Below are 20603 nucleotides of genomic sequence, written 5' to 3' on the forward strand. Positions count from 1 at the left end.
ATCTCCATCGGTGTCAAGCAATATCTTCCTCAAAATCAGTTGTTACAAAGAATAAACAAATGAGAGCATTTTGCCGGCAATCACAGTGGCTACAATATTAAGTAGTCAACAAGGAGCGCTGGAAGAGTGCGGTTCAAATGTACATCCCTGAATGATGGGGCTACAATCTGCATAGATTTAAATTAGAAAAAGAATCCTGTTCAATAGCACTGTTGTCATTTATTTTCTTCTAATCCCATCTCATATAAGTAAACATTTTCCCACTGCAATACCCCACTGTTTAAAAACCAGCATCCAGTATTTTTAAAATTAAGAGGCTTGACATGAAAATGAAGACTTCAGGCTCATCTAGAAGCCCGGTCAATTCCTGCACTGTGACCTGCGGCTGGGACAGCAGGGGTCACCACTTCGATGAGGCGCACCACTCCATCACCATGCTTGTTTGTGGTTTCCCACTGCTGGACATACAGCCAACTTCCCTTATTCAGGAGACCTGCCTGGCTCACACACATGAGGTTTTTCTCTCCTTCACTGAGGTATAACTTACAATCAGCTATATAGACCTTATGTGTTCTGTTCAATGAGTTTTAAAAAACTGTAAACATCTGTGAATCCACTACTTAGAACGAGATATAGAACTCCAGAAAGACTCCTTGTACGCCTTTACCATCCATCCATCCTCCCATCCGCAGAGGCAAATATAAATTATTCACCATAAGTTAGTTTTGCATGTCACATGCAATGAATCACATAAAATTTTTGTATTGAAGTTTCAAACAGTATATCTGAGATTCTGTTTAAAAAAGTTTATTTCCACCATTAAATTGACATGGTACTATGGGAGACTGATTTTTGGATTCTGTATTTATGCCACTGATCAATTTACACATTTTTCATACCAATATATACCAGGCCTTGATCACTGTAACTCTACAGTAAGTCCTGAATTTAGGTAGTCTTCCTACATTGTTCTTTTCCAATATTGTTTGGCTATTTTGAGTTCTTTGCATTTCCATGTAAATTTTAAAACTGAATTGTCAATTCTGAAAAACAAAACAAAACAAAACCTCTAAACCCTCTTAAGAATTTGATTTGGGGCTCAAGTGTTTCAATTCATTGCAAGCCTGGACAAGCTATACCTTTCTATTAATTTATGTCTTCATAAATTTTCTCCAGTATGTTTTTGTATTTTACAGTGCATGGGTCTTTTATTAGATTTACTTCTTGATATTTGATGACTTGTTTCCTTATACTGTAAGTTGTCTTTTTTTTACTACATTTTCCAATTAGTCATTGGTGGTATACAGAAATGCATTAAACTTTCATACAATGACCCTGTCACCATTAATTTTGTTAAATTCACTTATTAGTTCTGGTAGGACTTTTTTCTGTTTGTTTCATAGCAATACTTTCTAAGAAAATTAATTTCAGTTTGTTAACAATGCTGTATTATGTTTGGCAGTTTTATTGTCCTCATATGCCTCATTGTTCATCTTATTTGTAAGCTTATGCTCGTATGAGAAAAAAAAAAATTTCTTCCCCTAGACTCCAAGATCTGGGACTCAGGAACGTTCTCTTTCCATTCACTGCTGTATTCCCAGTGTTTCCATGCAGCAGCACAAAGGTGCTCAGTCAGTACTCACTGGATGGAAAGTGGATGCATTGATGTTCTTATGTGTTTGGGGTCACATAAAGCCATAGTAGTAGATTTACTAAAGATACAACCCTGCTCCCTAGTAGATTTCCTGTTAAAAATATACACACAATGTTTAAAAAACAGCTGCAGAGGAAAACACTTTGGCATCTCCTGAAAAGGTTAGGCACAGAGCTATCATGAGATACAGAAATTTCACACCTAAGTGTACATCCAAGAACTGAAAACATATTCATACAAGAACTTGTGCACAACTGTTCACCATATCATTGTTCACAATAAGGAGAAGGTGGAAACAACCCAAATGCCCATCCACCAATGAATGGTTAAACAAGAGGGGTATATCCACACAACAGAATGTTATTCAGTCATATAAAAGGAATGGAGTGCTGATACACGTGACAACTGGATGACTCCTGAAGATAAGCCAGACACAAAAGGCTACATATTGTATGGTCCCCTTTATGTAAAAGCCCAGAATAGAGAAATCCATATAGATAGAAAGGAGATTAGTGGTTGTCAGAGGCTCTTGGAAGAGGCAATGGGGACTGACTGTTTATATGTCTGGGGTTTCTTTTTGAAGTGATGAAAATACTCTGGAATCAGATAGTGGTGATGGATGCATAATGCTGTGAATATATTAAAAACACTGAACTGTACACTTGAAAATAATGAATTTTACAGTATATGAATTATAATTCAATAACGAACAGCTACATAAAATGATGCCAATGAACTATTTAAACATTTGCTTAAAATAACCTTCTCAGCTTCAGAAGTTCCTAAATGATTCCAACGTGAGCAGCTGGAAATGGTTATGCAACCAGTAGATGCACTAATGCTCCTGTGTGTTTGGGACAGGAACGTCCTCTGATGTCAGCTTTGCGCCACCCTTTCCAGCTCTGGAACTTAACTAACCCTCCTTGAAATGGTGCCACTTGGAAGAAGTTTGTCAGTTCACATCCAAAAATAGCTCTGAACCACTCCACTGGGTTCCCCTTACAGGCTGGAAGAGTCACAACAGGCTCACCAAACTCAGTAGACCATGCCAGGGAGTCTGCTCCACCAGGGAGGTTAGAAGTGTGGCCACTTTCATGGAAACCTGGAAAACCATCTGAATCTGCTTCAGTTCTCCATTCCCCCCCCAATACTCATCCCCTTCAACCTTGCTTGGATGGTTTCTCCATGCACATTCGAGCCCATCTACATCCTCGACCCCCCTACCTGACCCTTCTGCAGCACCCTCCCTCTATAAACCAGCCAGTTCTACCATCTCATAGGGAATGCCTGCCTCCACCAGAACAGTACATCCACCTAGCCTCTTCTCTCCTCCTCTCCATCCAAGTGTTTCCTCTCTATTCATCACTGGAGTCACACTGTAAAATATGTCTTACTACAAAAACTGACATGCCTAAGAAACTTTTAAATACATATTCAGCCAATAATGTTTTCTACCAAACTACAGAATCGATGTATTACTATCCAAGCCAACAGGAGTTATATAAAACGAAAAGCTGAATGTCTCTCCTCATCTCATGCCACTTTCTCAAGGTAAGGAATGCTAACTGATTCATCCTCATACTTTCCTCTAGACAAGCATAGACACATGCATGTTTATTTTCTTTCTTTTCAGAAAATGTATTTCTCTGCAACCTGGTTTTCCACTTAACATATACTTTCAGGACAAAGCATGGAGACAGTCTATTTTTTGAAAAATAATCCCTGTATCTTTGCATCTGTTACAAATGGATAGATAATTTGAACAGACTCACAAGACTCCACAGGGTGCATTCAAGAAAAGTTTTAATCAAACTAGAGGATGTGGTACAGCTGGAAAAGGAGTGGTAGCTTAAAAGCCCAGGCAAGTACCAGGAGCCCAAAAAGCTTCTAGGCACAGCCCTCCAGGGTTTTTCCTCATTCACCGAGGACATGGATTTAAACTCCATGATATGGAGGATAAATCTTAACTTCAGGGAAGCCTGGGAAGATGTTTCCAGGGGATCTTTTATACCCCCTCATCAATTAGACAAGTCAGATTATGTTACAGGTAAAACCAGGTAAGTTACAACTCAGTTAAACTACCACTCGTCTACATCCTTAAACCCAGCAGAGAAGCAAGTTTTGGGTGCCCCAGGGAGTTTCAAACCCTACAAAGCACCTTATAATTCACCAATTAGTCCATCTTGTCCTTCTCTTGGCCAAGTTTCAGCATCACAATTCCAGGTGTCCCTGAGATCAGCATAGAGCTATTTCAGACCAGCTGTGAAACAACTCTTTCACACAACAGCTATATCATAGTGTATTCAACCATCCTCCTCTCAATGGAAACTCTGACTTCTGCTTTTTCTGCCACCTCAAACAACACTGAAATATATTTACATGATTGTATCCTATAGGAGAAGATTCCCAAAGGAGCACCGCTGTCTCTAGGGTATTTATGTTCGTACTTTTATCAGATACAACCAGATTCATTCCTACTGCAATCTATACCATCATTAGCAATATATAAAGTCCCACTGACAATAAACTTAGACAAGCACAAATTGTTATCAGTCCTTTGAATTTTGTCAATCTGATAAGTATTTGGCATTTATTCTGAAAGTTACAGTGGACTGGATTAATACAAGTGTAAATTACCTTAATGTCCTACACTGACTTAGAATTCTAACTAGGTAGAGAAACACATCTTTGGATGTAGTACAGAACCTGGGTACTCAACAAGTGGTCCCCAGATCTGCATCATCAGCATCACCTGGAGGCTTCTTAGACCCTGGGATGTTTCTACCCTTTCTATATTTTACCCCCAATTTCATTTGTTCTTGCATACAGAACTGGAACACAGAAATAAAGGCTGGATGCACAGTTTCTTCAAACTTGAGGCTAGACCCATTTTAGGATATAGAGAACAACACAGAATTCTGGCGCAGTTAAAAATCACAGCTCACAATATAGAAAAGGTTTCTGTACAATTTAAGGCTTGAATACTGGCTGAGTATAAAGGTCAGTCACAATTCATTACTGTCTTTACTTCTGAACTGGTTCTTAAAATCCAACCACAGAACAATGAAAATAAACCATATCACATGTATAGACTGGTGACTGAAACAGCAGCCTAGTTATTTTTAATCACTGACCTCCTTTGACCCAGCTCTAGCCAGGTTTAGAGGAAGCAAGAAGTGACGCTGGGTCCTTTGCTGAGCTTTCAGCTTTCTTGAGCCCAAAGTAAACTTACTTCATAACCCTAGAGAAGGTGAGTCGTGGAGATGACCAGTGATGCCTGGTGAAGGGGACTGTGAACAAGCTGGAACAGAATTATGCCAATGGCCTGTCTCATGATGCTACAACAACTCATTCTTTTCAATGCAAACCTCTTCCACCTCTCAGTAGTTCCCCAAACATACCTGCTATAATTTCCACATGGGCTAATTAGTCTGACAATATGCATGGCAGAGCTCAGATTTTAAACAAACACCTCAAATGTCACCTGTTTTTACTGAGCAGGATGCTACTTAACAGTTTTTGTTGTAATGGGCTGTCTTTTGTGAAATGAAAACATTCTGTTACAGTCCCTTGGAAATTCCCTAATCAAAGGCTCTGGAGAAGGTTCGATGCACGATACTGGATGCTTGGGGCTGGTGCACTGGGATGACCCAGAGGGATGGTATGGGGAGGGAGGAGGGTTCAGGATGGGAACACATGTATACCTGTGGCGGATTCATTTCGATGTTTGGCAAAACCAACACAATATTGTAAAGTTTAAAAAAAAAAAGGCTCTGGAGAAACTGTCAGTCTTTCAGGACTTGATGAACATAAGGTACAAGTGCTGGCTCACCTGGGAGAGAAGCCATTACTGCAGCCATCTAACTGGTCTACCACGAGGACTGTTAGAGAAAGAGTCACTGGGGTATCGTGGGGTGCCTGCTATTCCTGGGCAATCAAGCCACTTCTTGAAGCAGGTAACAAAAGGCAAGTTATCCAAGGGGACAATGGGCACTACCACTGTCACATAAAACAGAGAAACCACCGCAAAGGCAGCATGCTGCAACTCCTATACGGGAGTTACCACTGAAGAGGAGCTTTAATGCACTGAGAAGGGTAAGAGTGCTGCTGAGCTTATGGTTTTGAACTGGGCAGAGAAGGAAAACCAACATAGACAAATTAAAGCATCAATTCATTCACTACGTAGACCCTTACTTACAAAGATAACCTGAAGGCCAAAACCTCTTGTGGCACAAACTGGCAAATACACAAAAGTCTCCTGCATAAACTTCCCCAGAAAGGTCAAGTTAAGCAACAACCTGCTTGGGGTGTACTGACAAAGGGCAAAGGGAACTTTTTGAGTTCCACTCTTGTCCGTATTCTTTTTAGAGATTTTCAACTAATTAATATTACTTTTATCAACTTGCTTATAGATAAGGAAAAAGTGGAAACAGTGGCAGATTTTATTCTCTTGGGCTCCAAAATCACTGCAGAGGGTGACAGCAGCCATTAAATTTAAAGACACGTGCTCCTTGGAAGAAAAGCTATGAGAAACCTAGACAGCATATTAAAAAGCAAAGACATCACTTTGCTCACAAAGTCTGAATAGTTAAAGCTATGGTTTTTCCAGTAGTCATGTATGGATGTGAGAGCTGGACCATAAAGAAGGCTGAGAGCCAAAGAACTGATGCTTTCAAACTGTGGTGCTGGAGAAGACTCTTGGGAGTCCCTTGGACAGTAAAGAGATCAAACCAGTCAATCCTAAAGGAAATCAACCGTGAATATTCATTGGAAGGACTGAAGCTAAAGCCAAAGCTCTAATACTTTGGCCACCTGATGTGGAGAACTAACTCATCCGAACCTCCTTTGCTCAAAATGTTTTCCCCAATCCTGCCTAGAGTCATGAATCATTTGCATTTTCCTTCCCATAACTGAGAAATTCCTTGAAAGAAAAATCTCCCTTCACTGCTTTGCCAATGATTCATTACAACCTTCCCTGTAGCCAGGCTTCGGTTCTCAGGGACTCCCTGGTTACTCTCCAGTTTAGAACTAGAACTCCAGTTAAGAACTGTCACTTTTTATTTTTTTAACTCAAGTATATCTGACTTACAATACTGCATTAGTTTCAGGTGTACAGTACAGTGATTCAGGTTTTTTTTTTTTGCAGATTATATTTCATTATATGTTACTATAAGATATTGACTGTAATTCCCTGTGCTACACAGTAAATTCTTGTTGTTTATCTATCTTAGGACTTCTTAAATGCTCATTTTAATGGGTATCACTGTCCCAGTCCTCTATTAATTCAGCAGCACTTGGTGTTTGATGGGGCTTCCCCTCCGGTGGCAAGTCCAGTTGGACTTATCCATTGTGTATTTCCCTTTGACTTCTCATCAACACCGCCCTATTCCTCTTCCCTAATCAATGAAAATTCAGTCTCCTTTTGTGTCTCACCCCACACCTCCCCATACAGCTGTCACCCTCTTTGTTCAAAAGTATGACTGGGAACCTAGCCATCCCTTTCATAATTCTCTTTAAGTTTTTCATTCTGGTTTTCAAAAGCCTCCAAATTATGATCCTATCTGGTCTCCCCATTCCTGTCCCCACTGCTCCCTGTCATGTATCCTATGCAATAGTCAAAAGAGATTACATTCAGCCCTGCCCACTGCCATTTCCTTGGGTTCTGCATCTGAGACTCACTCTGTCATTTTGTATAAGGGACTGGAGCATTGGATGTGGTATCCGTGGGGGTCCTGGAACCAATCCCCAATGGATACTGAAGGACAACTCTACTTGCTATTCCCAGAATATACCTCACGCCTCCCCATTTTCTCCTGGATCAGCCCTGCAACCATCCCAACAGCTCTGCTTACTGAAAGGCCCCTTGTCTTTATGAACCTTGCACGTGACATTTCTAAATCTCCACCTCTTTCATTTGGCCTTTATTAGTTTTTCTATCTTGTATTATAATATCAGTGAGCATCTTACCTTCCCTACCAGATTCTAATTTCCTGTAGGGCAGGCACAAAGCCTGATTTCTTTCTGCATTTTCTGCACTGGGTCTTACACAATGTAGATATTCAGTAAGACCCACTGAAGTGAAATAATAAATAGTCTAACCTGGAGTCACACCTGTTTTTCTCCTTTATCTATGGCCCTCAATTTCCTCAGTGGGTTTTTTGTTTCTTGGTGTGCAACTTTTATTTCTGGGACAAATGAAAGCCAATCTAGGGCTGTACTTCCTCCTAAATAAATACATCCTTTTCAACCAGAGCTTCTGTTGATAATATCTAACAAGTTCAATTTATGAAATCCTAAAATGTTTAAATGTTAATTTGAAGATATTAATAATCTTAGAGGTATCTGAAAACATTCTTTGTAAAACAGTGCTCAATTTTTAAGTCCAAATTTTAAGCTCATGGAAACAATATCATCTTTGAACTATTTATAGGTAACTTATGTACACACAGCAGAGTACAGGTCCAGACTTATGGATGGATCAGACATGCAGATGCCTCCAGCGAGACGAAAAAGCTGCACACTGGCTTTTTGAATAAGCCAGGAAAATGGTGCTATTTTAAATCCCTTAGCACGTAGTTGAACTCAACCAGATGGATTTAGCCCTGGTAGTAGGTCACCACAGCCTTAACAACCTAAAACAAATTCAACCCACAAAAACTCAATGTCTTTTTCATAAAGGACTTTAAAGATGAAATCGCTTCCAGTAGGAGATAAGCAACTATGTGCCCTGCAGGGACGTAGCCTGCTAGGGGTTATCAGCTGCCACCTGCTCAACTCCACTACCGAAGAGGCAGATGTGGCTCCAGGGAAGAATGAAGCAGCTGGAGATGAGATCTATTATTTTTAGCTATGTGCCTAGTTAAAAAGAAATTGCTGTTGTCTTTTTCTCCATTAAATTAAGATAAAGCAAAACTGCTTTATTAAAGATTTGTTCTAATCCAATAGCTATCAATACCTACAAATAAAATGAGGTATGAAAACAAACTAACAGCAGTAATGGTGACCCTCATTCAACAGCAGCATCCAGTCAGGTGACTGATGGGCTGATACCAGATGTCACAGGCATCTCCCAGACATTCCCGCCTGCAGGATGTATGCACACCACCCTTCAGGGAAGATATCCAAACCTGGGATTTTAAAAAAGCAAATCTATTTCCATAAGAGGCTTATTTCATTTTAATTTTTTAGATCTCCATCCCTTCCCAGGCCTCTTGATTGTGATTTTATGTGAAACTGTCATTCCTCTTGAAAATACTGGCATGACAGCTACAGTAGTTTCCCACAAAAAAAAATAAAAGCATATGCTTACAGTTTAAAAAGAGAACTGGCTCAACCACCAGAGCAAATTCATATGGGGAACTGGTTTCAACATACATATTATGATGATAATTACAAATGTATCATTTACAAATTTCTGCAGCACTAAATTTGGCCAAGAAAATCCAATTAAGGATCTACAATAAGAGACTGGCTCCCAAGTGTATGTAAACACATGGAATAGGGTACGTCGAGTACTGCGGGTTCAAATACTGAGGAAGAAATCAGAGAAAACAAAGGTAAGTGTAGATGTCGGGGAAACTGGGGCATCCCGAATATGGCAGTGCTCTGGGGCTTTGGGCAATGGAAGTGGTACGTGGAAACGGCGCTGTGTTCACAGGAGACTGAGCAGAGTAAAATAATGACGTAATGACTTCAACAGACAAAGTAAAGAGACAGCAAGAACTGCCACCAGAGTAGTTTTTCATTAGTGCCTGCAAAACAGTCTGGGACACAGAGCTTTGAAAATACGGCTTTCCACTTAGCTCACAGCCTAGATAATGAATTTTCAAGGAGGCTCCTTTCATTCCTAGTTTCTTCTTGGTTCCATATGGGTACTGAAGTATCTAAAGAGAGAGTGGCTCCTTTACTCACACAGAGCACCTGTTAAGGATGGGCCCCTGGGCTAGAGATGCGGGGACACAAAGATGAAGAAGACCTGCCCTCCGCAGAATCTAGAATTTAATCCCTGCTTGAGTTCATTCACTGGTGAAAATGAGGCATCAGACATGTATCAGTCCACAGTTAAATGGCTAAAAATGTGGTAAGTGAAATCATGGGTTTGTGTTTCTGAAGTCACTAGGAAATGACAGAGGGAGATAGTCACCTCTGTTGCCTCAATGCAAAATAAGGAGAGAAAATATTCATTTTGCTAAGAATATATAAAGATTAATATTTGAATCTGAGGGAAAGATGTCTTATATACTACATGGTCTTGGTAAACACTGAGAAAATGAAATTAAAGTTAAATACTTCAAATGTCTGTCAAAAATTATCTGTAAAAAATAACTCCCTTCCTACTCCTACACCCATTCCTGCCTTTCAACTCAGGAAAGCAAATCGAATTTCAGTCTGGCCTAATAACAGATGGCTTTCATATAAAGTAATCTGAGTCCTCTGACAACAAGCGGTATCCTACTCAAACGTTTCTGTTAACTCTGATCAATTTCAAAATCAAAGATGACCAATATTCAAACTGGGCAAAGAAAAAAAAAGGATACAATTCTCTTAGCAAATATTCAAGTCAAATTAAAGACCATAATTTCTTGGATATGGGCTTTCCAAGTATTCTGCTGACTTAAAATGGTTTTCATATGTAAGCCCTGAGTACATGCTAAGTCGCTTCAGCTGTGTCTGACTCTTTGCAACCCTATGGACTGTAGCCTGCCAGGCTCCTCCGTCCATTCTCCAAGCAAGAATACTGGAGTGGGTTGCCAGGCCCTACTCCAAGGGAATCTTCTTGATCCAGGGATCAAACCCACGTCTCTTATGTCTCCTGCATTGCAGGCGGGTTCTTTACCACTAGCACCGCCTGGGAAGCCCATATGTAAGCCTTAATATTTTCTTTTTGACATGAAGAGGCTACTATAGAAGCCTTTCCTCTCACTTTTAACCTACAGAGCTAATCCTGTTAATCCAGAATGAATAGGTGAAACAAGAATGATAACTAAGACAGAGTATTTTTCCTGATTAGTAGGCAAAAGGGAATTTTTTTGGTAGTAGGCAAGTACCTGGAAAATCAGAGAACTGATTAGTACAGGGTGTGGTAGCCTAGAGTAGCAGCTATGATGGCTACTCTCCAACTGTACAATGTTGAATTCTTGGGCCAAGGCTTGAAAATAATTAACTGCTAGTCCCTGAGATTATGACCCCTCTGCCATAGGATACATTAAGCACTGGAAAAAAAAGTTAAATATTTCTGATTTAAAAGCTGTTGCTGAACTTTCTGAGTAACAGGAAAACAAATGCAAAAACTGCACATTGCAAAAAATACCCATACCAGAAACATTTGAGCTTTTCCCCTTTTCAGTATCTATGGCTGTCCTTTTCTGACTATACTCCTAGAGTAGCTTAATCCTCAGGCTTCTAACAGCCCCCTATTGAATGACATTCTGCTCTCCAACTTTAATCTGCATATTTATCTTTTCTCTTTTTGGCTTGTAAACTTTCTCCAGCTACTCAGTATATATAAGAAAAGTTGGAATCCCCTGGCTTGGCACTCAAGGCCCTGTAAATTTAACCTACTTTTCTCAATATGTTGGCCACCTGATGAGAAGAGCCAACTCACTGGAAAAGACCCTGATGATTAGAAAGACTGAAGGGAAGAGGAGAAGGGGATGGCAGAGGATGACATGGTTAGACAGCATCACCAACTCAATGGACGAGAATTTGAGTGAACTCCAAGAGAGAGTGGAGAACGGGGGAGCCTAGCATGCTACAGTCCATGGGGTCACAAAGAATCAGACAGGATTTAATGACTGAACAACAACAACAACCTTTCCGATCATGTCTTTGCTTTCCTTTGCCATGAATGTTCTTTTTCCATCTGGCCCTCTAGCAGTGGTTCCACAAAGCAACCCAACGGCTGTCTTCATCTCTATTCAGAAAACGTCTCTTCTTCCTTCCTCAGGCAGCACAACAGGCAATATATGCCCTTCCCAAGTGCCTCTGTTTATCCAAACTTTTCGCCAAATTCAAAACCTAGCTCAAGTTACCCCACAATTCTCTCTCTTGCTTTTGAATCCGTAAAGCATTTGACACAGAAATCATTACTTGTTACAAAAATCTAGGGATCACGTAATGCGAACCCTTCATTTTCCACACAAGATCATTTTTCACCTTTACAGAGTTCCCATCTTATAGTTTTTCATGTGTCCGATAATAAGTATAATCTCAATAAATGTTTAATTTCTTAGGTAATGCTTTAATAAATGTACCATCTTCAAATGCATCAACTATCAGCAGATAATTCCTTTGGTAGAAGGTGGTGAGAAGAGAAATGAGGCATTTTGACAGAAATCCACAAAAATCATAGCTGTATAAAAATATCATTTTTAATTACCAGCTAATTTTGGCAGACATGGCTGATCCTCACCACAACAAGGAACTTCAGAGAGAGATGATATTCTCAGATGGGGAAAGCTCAGGGATGGGGTAAGATGTCTGTTTCATATGCCCCTGGGTATTTTTTTTTTTAATTGAAAGCAACAGTGATCTATTTGCTTGTGTTAAAGGTCATCTGGGTTTCAACTCTATCAAAATGAGACCCACAGTACAGAGCCATATCAGCATGCCATGTGCTTCCCAGAAGCTGGCTTGGTTCTACTTATTTCTGAAGCATTTATCACCTGTAAGTACAGGATAACTCAAAGTGCTTCCAACATGCCTTGTAGCCAAGTAACATCACACCTGACTATTTTCTATAAATCTTATCTAGAGTAACATCTATAGATCTCACACACACACACACATTTTGTAGCATTTAACACTGATGAAACAACTGCAGATTTTATGGACAGTACTTGTGAATACATTGCTATGAGGCACTTAATGTATTAAAAACTTTACATTTCAAAAATATTACATTACCCCTGTAAATCACTCTAAGGTGAACACTTAAATAAGTGTCATGCTAATAAACACTCCAAAACAAAACTTAAGAGATACACAGTGTTCTCAGTTGAATTATATTTAATCAAAGTGACTGGTAGATATCACCATGAGTGTTTTTGACAGATATGAGAAACAAAATGTAAAATTCCTACCTTGTGTCTGCTTCTTGTTCACTGCATTATCAGCTTTATGTCGTTTCTAAAGTTTAAAAGCAAAAACAAAAACTGTGAAAAAGTGGATGAGATTAACAAAACAAGATAGCACCTGTAACAAAAGTCAGATTTTTTTCCTTTAAACTTATGTTTCTCAAGGCTTTTATCCTTTCACACCCGTATCAATTTTATAAGTAAGCCCAGAGTATGGTGATGGGAACAATCAGAGTACGTGGGGATTTGAAAATGGAAAGTGCAATCCATAGCATCTTTATTCCCTTTCTAGGAGTACAGGTGTGTGGCCTCAACAAGACCTTACATTATTGCACAGGTAAGATTAAAATTTTAATGTATTAGAAAAGACAGAGCTAAAAGATTGATTTAGACTTTTGCTTAAATAACTTACTTAAAAGGAAGAGTGCCCAGGAGAATTATCTGTAATAACTACCATTGAACAATGATACCAAAATATTTTCAGTTTCTCATGAAATTCATTATCTAATTAGGCTAAGCACATCCTCTGTAATTTAATGACGTGCCAATGTCTGTCAACAACGAGAACCAACACATCTACCATTGGCACAACACTGCTTCTACCCACTGGTCCCAACAGCCCCTCCCCCACCTTCAGAAGTCACTGAATCTCATGTTTTTTCCTCCCAAAGCACAAATAAATTGAGCATTAAACAAGCGAATTAGTCTACATCTAGGTGGGTGAATCTGAAGAGCTGCCAAAGCCAAGACTGTATAGCAGTAAGAGAAAAGGAGGGTCAGAGGAAAGGTGAGAATCTGAGTGGTCAGGGAGGCTAACTTCTCTACAGTTCAACTAGAGGCTTTCCAGGGCTTCTGTCTAAACTTACAGCACTGAGTATAACACAGCTGCCTCTGCTGACACTGCAGGAGTGTTAAGCGTAACTGATTCTGAGCTCAAAGATTCTATCATATAAAGCCCAACAGTCAGGTTTAGCTACACATATTTGATCACAAGGTGGGTTGGCATGAATGCAAAACAAATGAGTTAAGAAGAAACATGGTTTTTGGACTCACAGGGCACAAATGAAAACATTTTTCCAGACAAAAGCCTGGGCCTGTAGATGAGCACTCCTAGACCCAGCAATGCTCACGAGGAGCAGCATAATAGCTGGTAGTGTGAGCTCAGTTCATCCAAACAATCAGCCACTGAACTGCGCAAAATGCAAATGGGGCATTCAGAACGCCTCTGCGGAAGGCTTGCTGAAAAGAATTCTTGCCACATCCACATGTGGGAACACACTACAATTCTCTCCCATAATAAAACACTTGCTAATAAGTGTCATAATGCAGACTTTAAATAGACAAGTTATTGCTTCCAAAAGTAAGCACATGATTTGACAGCAAAGGTTTGCAAATAAATTTTTAAAGTTCTGTTAACTTTACAGCATCAGTGGAGAATATTTTATGATTGATAAAACTCTAAACTACTTACTCTTTTTTTTCTTTGTTAAAAAAAAAATCTTGGAAAATTAGGAAGCAACCCAAAATAAATTTTGGCCCAAAATTATAGTCCAAGGGAAATTTAGGTATTTGAAGGTGGTGCCAATATTTTCAAAACAACGCACATCTATGACAGACAATAGTTAGATTTCCAACTGAGGGAGACAAATAAAAGCTAATTAATGAAACATTCAACTTAAACTGGAAATTTAATCTTAGTGAAACTTAAGGAGATCCTGAATATTACTTTCCATCTGCAGAGAATTCTTATACATGAGCCTCTCCTTCCTCAACCTTCCTACCACACAATAAATTAGGTTACTTGTTGAGACGTTGTTGTGTTGAATATACATAAGGATCCAACCCAGATAGATTCTAATCATATTACTACAAAAAGAAAGCATCTTTGTTTCCAAAGAAGATCCTTATTCCTTTTAAAACTTATATAGTTTGGAAGAAATGTATATAGCTATTCCTTAAATTAAAATACCTCTATTGAGTTGTAATCAGAATTCATTTACTATCATTGAGAACTAGTGAATGATTTACTATTATCAATATTTGATTGACAGTGCTCCAGTAAACTGTACTGTATAAACTGCATCATGAAATTTACGGTACTTAAGTGTGCAGTGCTGACCACCCCTTCATTCTGGGAACCCTTCCTTCTCAAGGCATGTCTTCAGACATCAAGCCCAGGCGTTCTACTTGCACCTTGGCCCTTTCTTCTTCAGCTCTCAGTGACGGATTTCCTCAACGCTTACTCCCTGCCTTCTCTGCTTCTCACTCAATACTCTCTCAGCTCATTTATAATTTCAGTGATAATCATCATCAAACATACTAGTCAAGACTCTCATCTGAGCTCCAGAAGGTTACATTCAGTGGCCTTCTTGGCAGTTTCCTTTGATAGTCTTAAATGCATCTCAAACTATGTCTAAAGGGCAATCTCTGATTTTATCCCCCAAGACCTGCTACTTGTCTCAGACATGGAACCATATAGCAGCCACTTACACAAACCAGGAACTTGAGATTCGTAAGTACTTTCTCTCCTTTTCATTCCCATGCAATCTATTTCTTCATTCAATAAATGTTGGCAAAGCACTGTGTCAGATCCCGTTACTACTGCTGATATGGCAATGAGCAAAAGACAAAAACTCTTGCTCTCAGGGAACTTACACACTAGTGGTTGGAGATGAAGCAGTAATAAGATAAGCAGGATATGTAGAATGTCAGATGGTAATATCTTGTCAATTTTATTCTTAAATATATATTGAATTCATTTTTCTATATTTCTTTATCTTTACGACACCACTTAATCTAAGATACTTGGTTTTCATACCAACTATTACCAAAAGTGTTAATTTTAATTGCCAGTCATTTCCAACTCCTTGGGAACCCATCAACTGAAGCCTGCCAGGCTTCTCCATCCATGGAGTTTTCCAGGCAAGAATGCTGGAGTGCACAGCCATTCCCTTCTCCAGGGGATCTTCCGGACCCAGGAATTGAACTGGGGTCTCTTGCATGGCAGGTGAATTCTTTATCAGCTGAGCTACCAGGGAAGCCCAATATCTAGTTCTCCTCTGTCTTCATGGGCAGGGCTTACCTGGTGGCTCAGTGTTAAAGAATCCACCTACAATGCAGAACATGCGGGTTTGAGATGTGGGTTGGATCCCTGAGTTTGGAAGATCCTCTGGAAGAGGAAATGGCAACCCACTGCAGTATTCTTGCTTGAAAAATCCCATGGACAGAGGAGCCTGGTGGGCTAGTCCGTGGAGTCTCAAAAGTCAAAAATGACTTACCGACTAAACAACCACAAATACCTATGGACACTGAGATTACAGCTCCCTTTTGCCGTATATTCTAATGTCGTGCTGTAAGCAGATGGGATATGTACCGTTTCTAGGCCAAAATGTACAAGAAGTGAGGCCCTCTGTTCTCTCTCCTCCTCTGCTCTGATATCCCCCAAAGCAGAGCCCTGATTCAGCTGCATTCCTAAGTGGCTACATGAACAGTGGACTTCCCTCCCTGCCTTCCTCCTGGACAAAAACGCGCAGTGTCTTCGAGTACATAAAAAATTAACTTATGTTAAAGACACTGACATTTGGGACATGATTTATCACTGCAGCAAAAGTTTAACACATCCGAATACAAATCCTAATGAATAATGCCTGGCATCTAAGCACTGCTTCATACATGTTTGCTGAATGAATGAACAAATGAATGTATTAATAATTACTGATAAAGATACTCTGTCCAACTATCTAGACTATTATTGCTTTTCCTTCTCTAGAAAGTAACATTTCAATCTTCCTATTACTTTACAGGTTGATAAAAATGTATTAAACCACTCCTCCAGAACATTTTTAGTCAATTTCTTAAAAATGTTTTTACTGGAGAACTACTTCACATGGTGCTCTTATTGCCCACAAAACTATTATTACACCCTTCAGGAATTGCCTGGGTAGCTGCTTCTCAAGAGTACCCAATTATTACGCTATGCCAATAAGAGTTCTGTTAAAAACAAGCAGATTTCTTGCCTACCATTTTATTTACCATATATTTTCATAGAAAAGGATACTAGAAACAATAGCTAGAGAACTTGCAGTTTTTCTAGAGAAAAGAGGGGAAGAAAAAAGGAAAAGCAGCTTATAACAGTGATTATAAGGCAGAACTCGCTGGAACCAAACTGTCTGATTTCTGACAGTCTCAGTTATTAGCCCTGTGACCCTGAGCAAGTTACCTTACCCCTCTGTGCCTCCTCTCCCTAATCTATAAAATGGGGATAATAGCAGTAATCTTTTGAAGGTTGTTATGTCTGTAGTGTGTGCTCAGTCATGCTAGACTCTTTGTGATCCCCTGGACCATCACCTGCCAGGCTCCTCTGTCCATGGCATTCTTCAGGCAAGAATACTGGAGTGGATTGCCATTTCCTCCTCCAGCAGATCTTTCCAACTCAGGGACTGAACCTACCTCTCCTCCATCTCCCTGAAGCTAAATAAATGTTATTATTACTGTTGGTGACTCACCACACTAAAACAGAGGAAGCGCATAGGATTGGATGGAATTCAGATTTTAACAGTTTCTTGCACAAGTTACATGCCCTCTCTAAGCTTCGGCTTTTTGAACTTTAAAATGAAGCTAAAATCTAGCTTTCAAAGTCACTGAAGGAAATTAACTGAAAAAAAAATGCAAAAACCACAGCACAATACCTAGCAAATAAGAGGTACTCAATGAAAAATAGGCTCAACAGAGGAAGAAAGGGGAATGCAAAAGGCAAAGAAAGACAACTGTTTTAAAGACCAATTCTCAAGGACCGCCAAGTGCAAGTCAAGGAGTGTAAGTCTGCGCAGAGTGATACAGGCAAGAAAAGAGGCTCATGAATTTTCAGTTAGTGGTCCCAGTAAGTAAGCCATTTTCAACTAGAGATTATGATGGTTTATACACAGGCGCATGCACACATACAACCTAGATACTTGGGTGAGGCTGATGATCTCTGTGGTCAGTTGACCCGTTTCTAATTGGCCTAACAATGCTACAGCTCATGTGTTCTTCATGAGATCCCAATTTGATTCTTTACAAAATAATATCAATATTTGTACAACTTTACATTGGAGCTTTCTAAAGAATGTCTCAGTCTTTCCTCATCTTACCATCTGACTTGCCTAAGGCTTGACAGATGGTCATTTCAGACAGCCAATGTATTTAAAGGGCATAGAAAAAAAATACTAGCTTCCTCAACTAAAGTAGCTAAAATAATGGTGAAACAGAGGAAAAAGAAAAGCCTAATTTTATTTTGGGCAACTTATTTTATCAAGGGGAAACTGACTGACTTCCCCTTTTCTTTACTACTACAGAATAATAAAAATAGCAAATTTGCTGTTACTTTCCTTTAATAAAATAAAAGGAAACAGAACTAGTAAAAAAAAATGAAAAAGAATCAAAGGTGTTTAATGAGGTGAAAACTACGGAAAATGGAAAAATAAAAAAATAAAAAAAATTTTTTACCTTATATAACTTGGAGGTTATGGTGTTTTAACTTGAAATAATCTTCAAATTGAAACTGAGCATACTTGAAAATAATGTTCAAATATAGTTTTCTCTCTAAGCTATTTACTACATTCAAATTAATTTATTTCATCACAAAGGCACAAACTTAAGAGATCACTGTAACAAGCATTCTGTAATATTAATCCTATAGAAATCAAGAGGAATTAACTCCAGGAATGGGAGCATTATCTTAAACACTTTTAAGATGAATATTTTAAACAGCCTGTATCAAGAATAAAACAACTTAGAAAGAAATTGCTATTTTAAAATATGTACATAAAATAACAGTGTTACATTTATGAAAAAAAGTACTTACAATATCTTCTATTATCTCTTTGATAGCTGCCACAGCCAAAATAAATAAGAGAGGAACCAGTGTTGTATAGCGACCTGTTGGTGATACATCAGGTATTTGCTATTTGAAGGAAAAAAATAAATAAAAATGGAAGAGAAATTCAGTAAAACTAGCAAGTTTGTAATACATTTGAAAACAACAAAATCTTAATGCTTCTTAAAATATGCTTCATTGATTTTACCAACTTGGTGGACTAACACCAGGTGAGGCAATTTGCTCGAATCTAGTAAGCAGCTGGAAGAGAGTATACTAGTTTCACGGAAGCAGTCATATGTAGGACTAACACCTACTAAGGGGGACTGGTTAACTAAATTACAGCACATGCATTCAATATTCAGTTCAGTTCAGTTGCTCAGTCCTGTCCAACTCTTTGCGACCCCATGAATTGCAGCACGCCAGGCCTCCCTGTCCATCACCAACTCCTGGAGTTCACCCAAACTCATGTGCATCGAGTTGGTGATGCCATCCAGTCATCTCATCCTCTGTCGTCCCCTTCTCCTCCTGTCCCCAATCCCTCCCAGCATCAGGGTCTTTTCCAATGAGTCAACTCTTTGCATGAGGTGGCCAAAGTACTGGAGTTTCAGCCTCAGCATCAGTCCTTCCAATGAACACCCAGGACTGGTCTCCTTTAGGATGGACGGGTTGGATCTCCTTGCAGCACAAGGGACTTGCAAGAGTCTTCTCCAATTAGGTTGGCCAAAAAGTTTGTTCGGATTTTTCCCTAACACCTTATGGAAAACCCTGAATGAACTTTTTGACCAAGCCAATAAAATTTCATAAAGCATTAAAAATGGTATTTTAGAAATACAATGAATTATATGGGAAAAAATATCCATACATTACTATATGGGTAAGCAGATAATAAAATAGATACACTTTATGATCCCCCTTTTATAAGTCAATTAACAATGCTTGGGATAGAAAAAAAAAAAAAGACCAGAAGGATACACACTCAAATTTTAAGAGAGTAGCTGTGTTTTCCTGGTGATGAAATAATAGAGGTTCAATTTTTTTCTTTATGCTTTGTTGTATTTTCTTACTCTTTTTACATGAACATATAGTACTTTTTAATAAAACAAATCTTTCTTTCTGATTACAACTAACCCAAGTTCAAAACAAAAAAAGCTTTAAAATGGTAACTTTTGCATTCTAAAGTTCATAATTGACAATACTGCTGTTCCTAAAATAAATTACTATTTTAAGAAAAAATCCTATCCCTCTTAACCATCCAAAATGAAAAGTCCCTGCCATATTACTTTACTTCACTTTAAAATAAGCTGATGACAATGAATCAAAAGGCTTGAAGAGGTAGCAGCAGTATTCTAACCTGGCTTACAGCAGGAGCCAGAAATGCCCACCCAAACCAGCTTATCTCTCTGCATTTAGATAAGCTTCAGAAGACTGGTCATGGGCTTAAGAAACACATTTATTAATATCTGAACACATTATTCTGAGCTAAGGTTTTACAACATGACTTTACCTGGAGCAGTGCAATAAAGAGAAAAAATGAATTAGCGGCTCTTCTGAACTGAGAGTAGAGAAATCTTGGAAGGAATGTGATTATGTTGTATTTTGCAGTGCTAGAAAACAAAAATGAAAAGTAGCATAAAACTTAATTACTCCACAAATAGCACTCATATTTATAAAATTCTATTATCACCATATAAAAAATTAGATGATGAACAACAGCCCTTTGTTTTAAACCAGAAGACTACTGCAAATGGTCAGTAACCTCAATGAAAAGGAGTGAAAGTGTAATAAGAAAGAATCTTTTGTTTTCAATTACAATATTACAAGTTAATCACTAAAGGGATGTTTCCTACAAACTTAAATGATGCATAATAGCCCATCTCTTTGAACACTGCCTACTAGGTAATGAGCACTAAGCTAAAATACCTTTGTTTAGCTCACAGGAAACATCCTGACCACGCCCACTTGTAAATGCCTGCAAGAAGAAATTAACACATTGTCTCTGAGGATGATGGGAACCAGG

The 20603-nt window shown here is 38.9% G+C and overlaps 1 protein-coding gene across 8 annotated transcripts in view; it reads right to left on the minus strand.

The window, feature by feature from the left end:
- Positions 1 to 20603, minus strand: part of ATP8A1 (ATPase phospholipid transporting 8A1) — a 236394-nt gene that overhangs the window by 182336 nt on the left and 33455 nt on the right. For 7 of the 8 annotated variants that reach the window (XM_061420038.1, XM_061420035.1, XM_061420032.1 and 4 more), the window contains exons 3-5: positions 20091 to 20190; positions 18572 to 18670; positions 12736 to 12781 (exon numbers count right to left, since the gene is read on the minus strand). In XM_061420038.1, coding sequence (XP_061276022.1) covers positions 12736 to 12781; positions 18572 to 18670; positions 20091 to 20190 — 245 coding nt within the window. Of the gene's footprint in view, positions 1 to 12735; positions 12782 to 18571; positions 18671 to 20090; positions 20191 to 20603 lie in introns of those variants that run through there. The other variant, XM_061420039.1, reaches the window with a different exon arrangement.

Source organism: Bos javanicus, chromosome 6, assembly GCF_032452875.1.
Source record: "Bos javanicus breed banteng chromosome 6, ARS-OSU_banteng_1.0, whole genome shotgun sequence".
In the NCBI taxonomy this organism is placed as follows: Eukaryota; Metazoa; Chordata; class Mammalia; order Artiodactyla; family Bovidae; genus Bos; species Bos javanicus.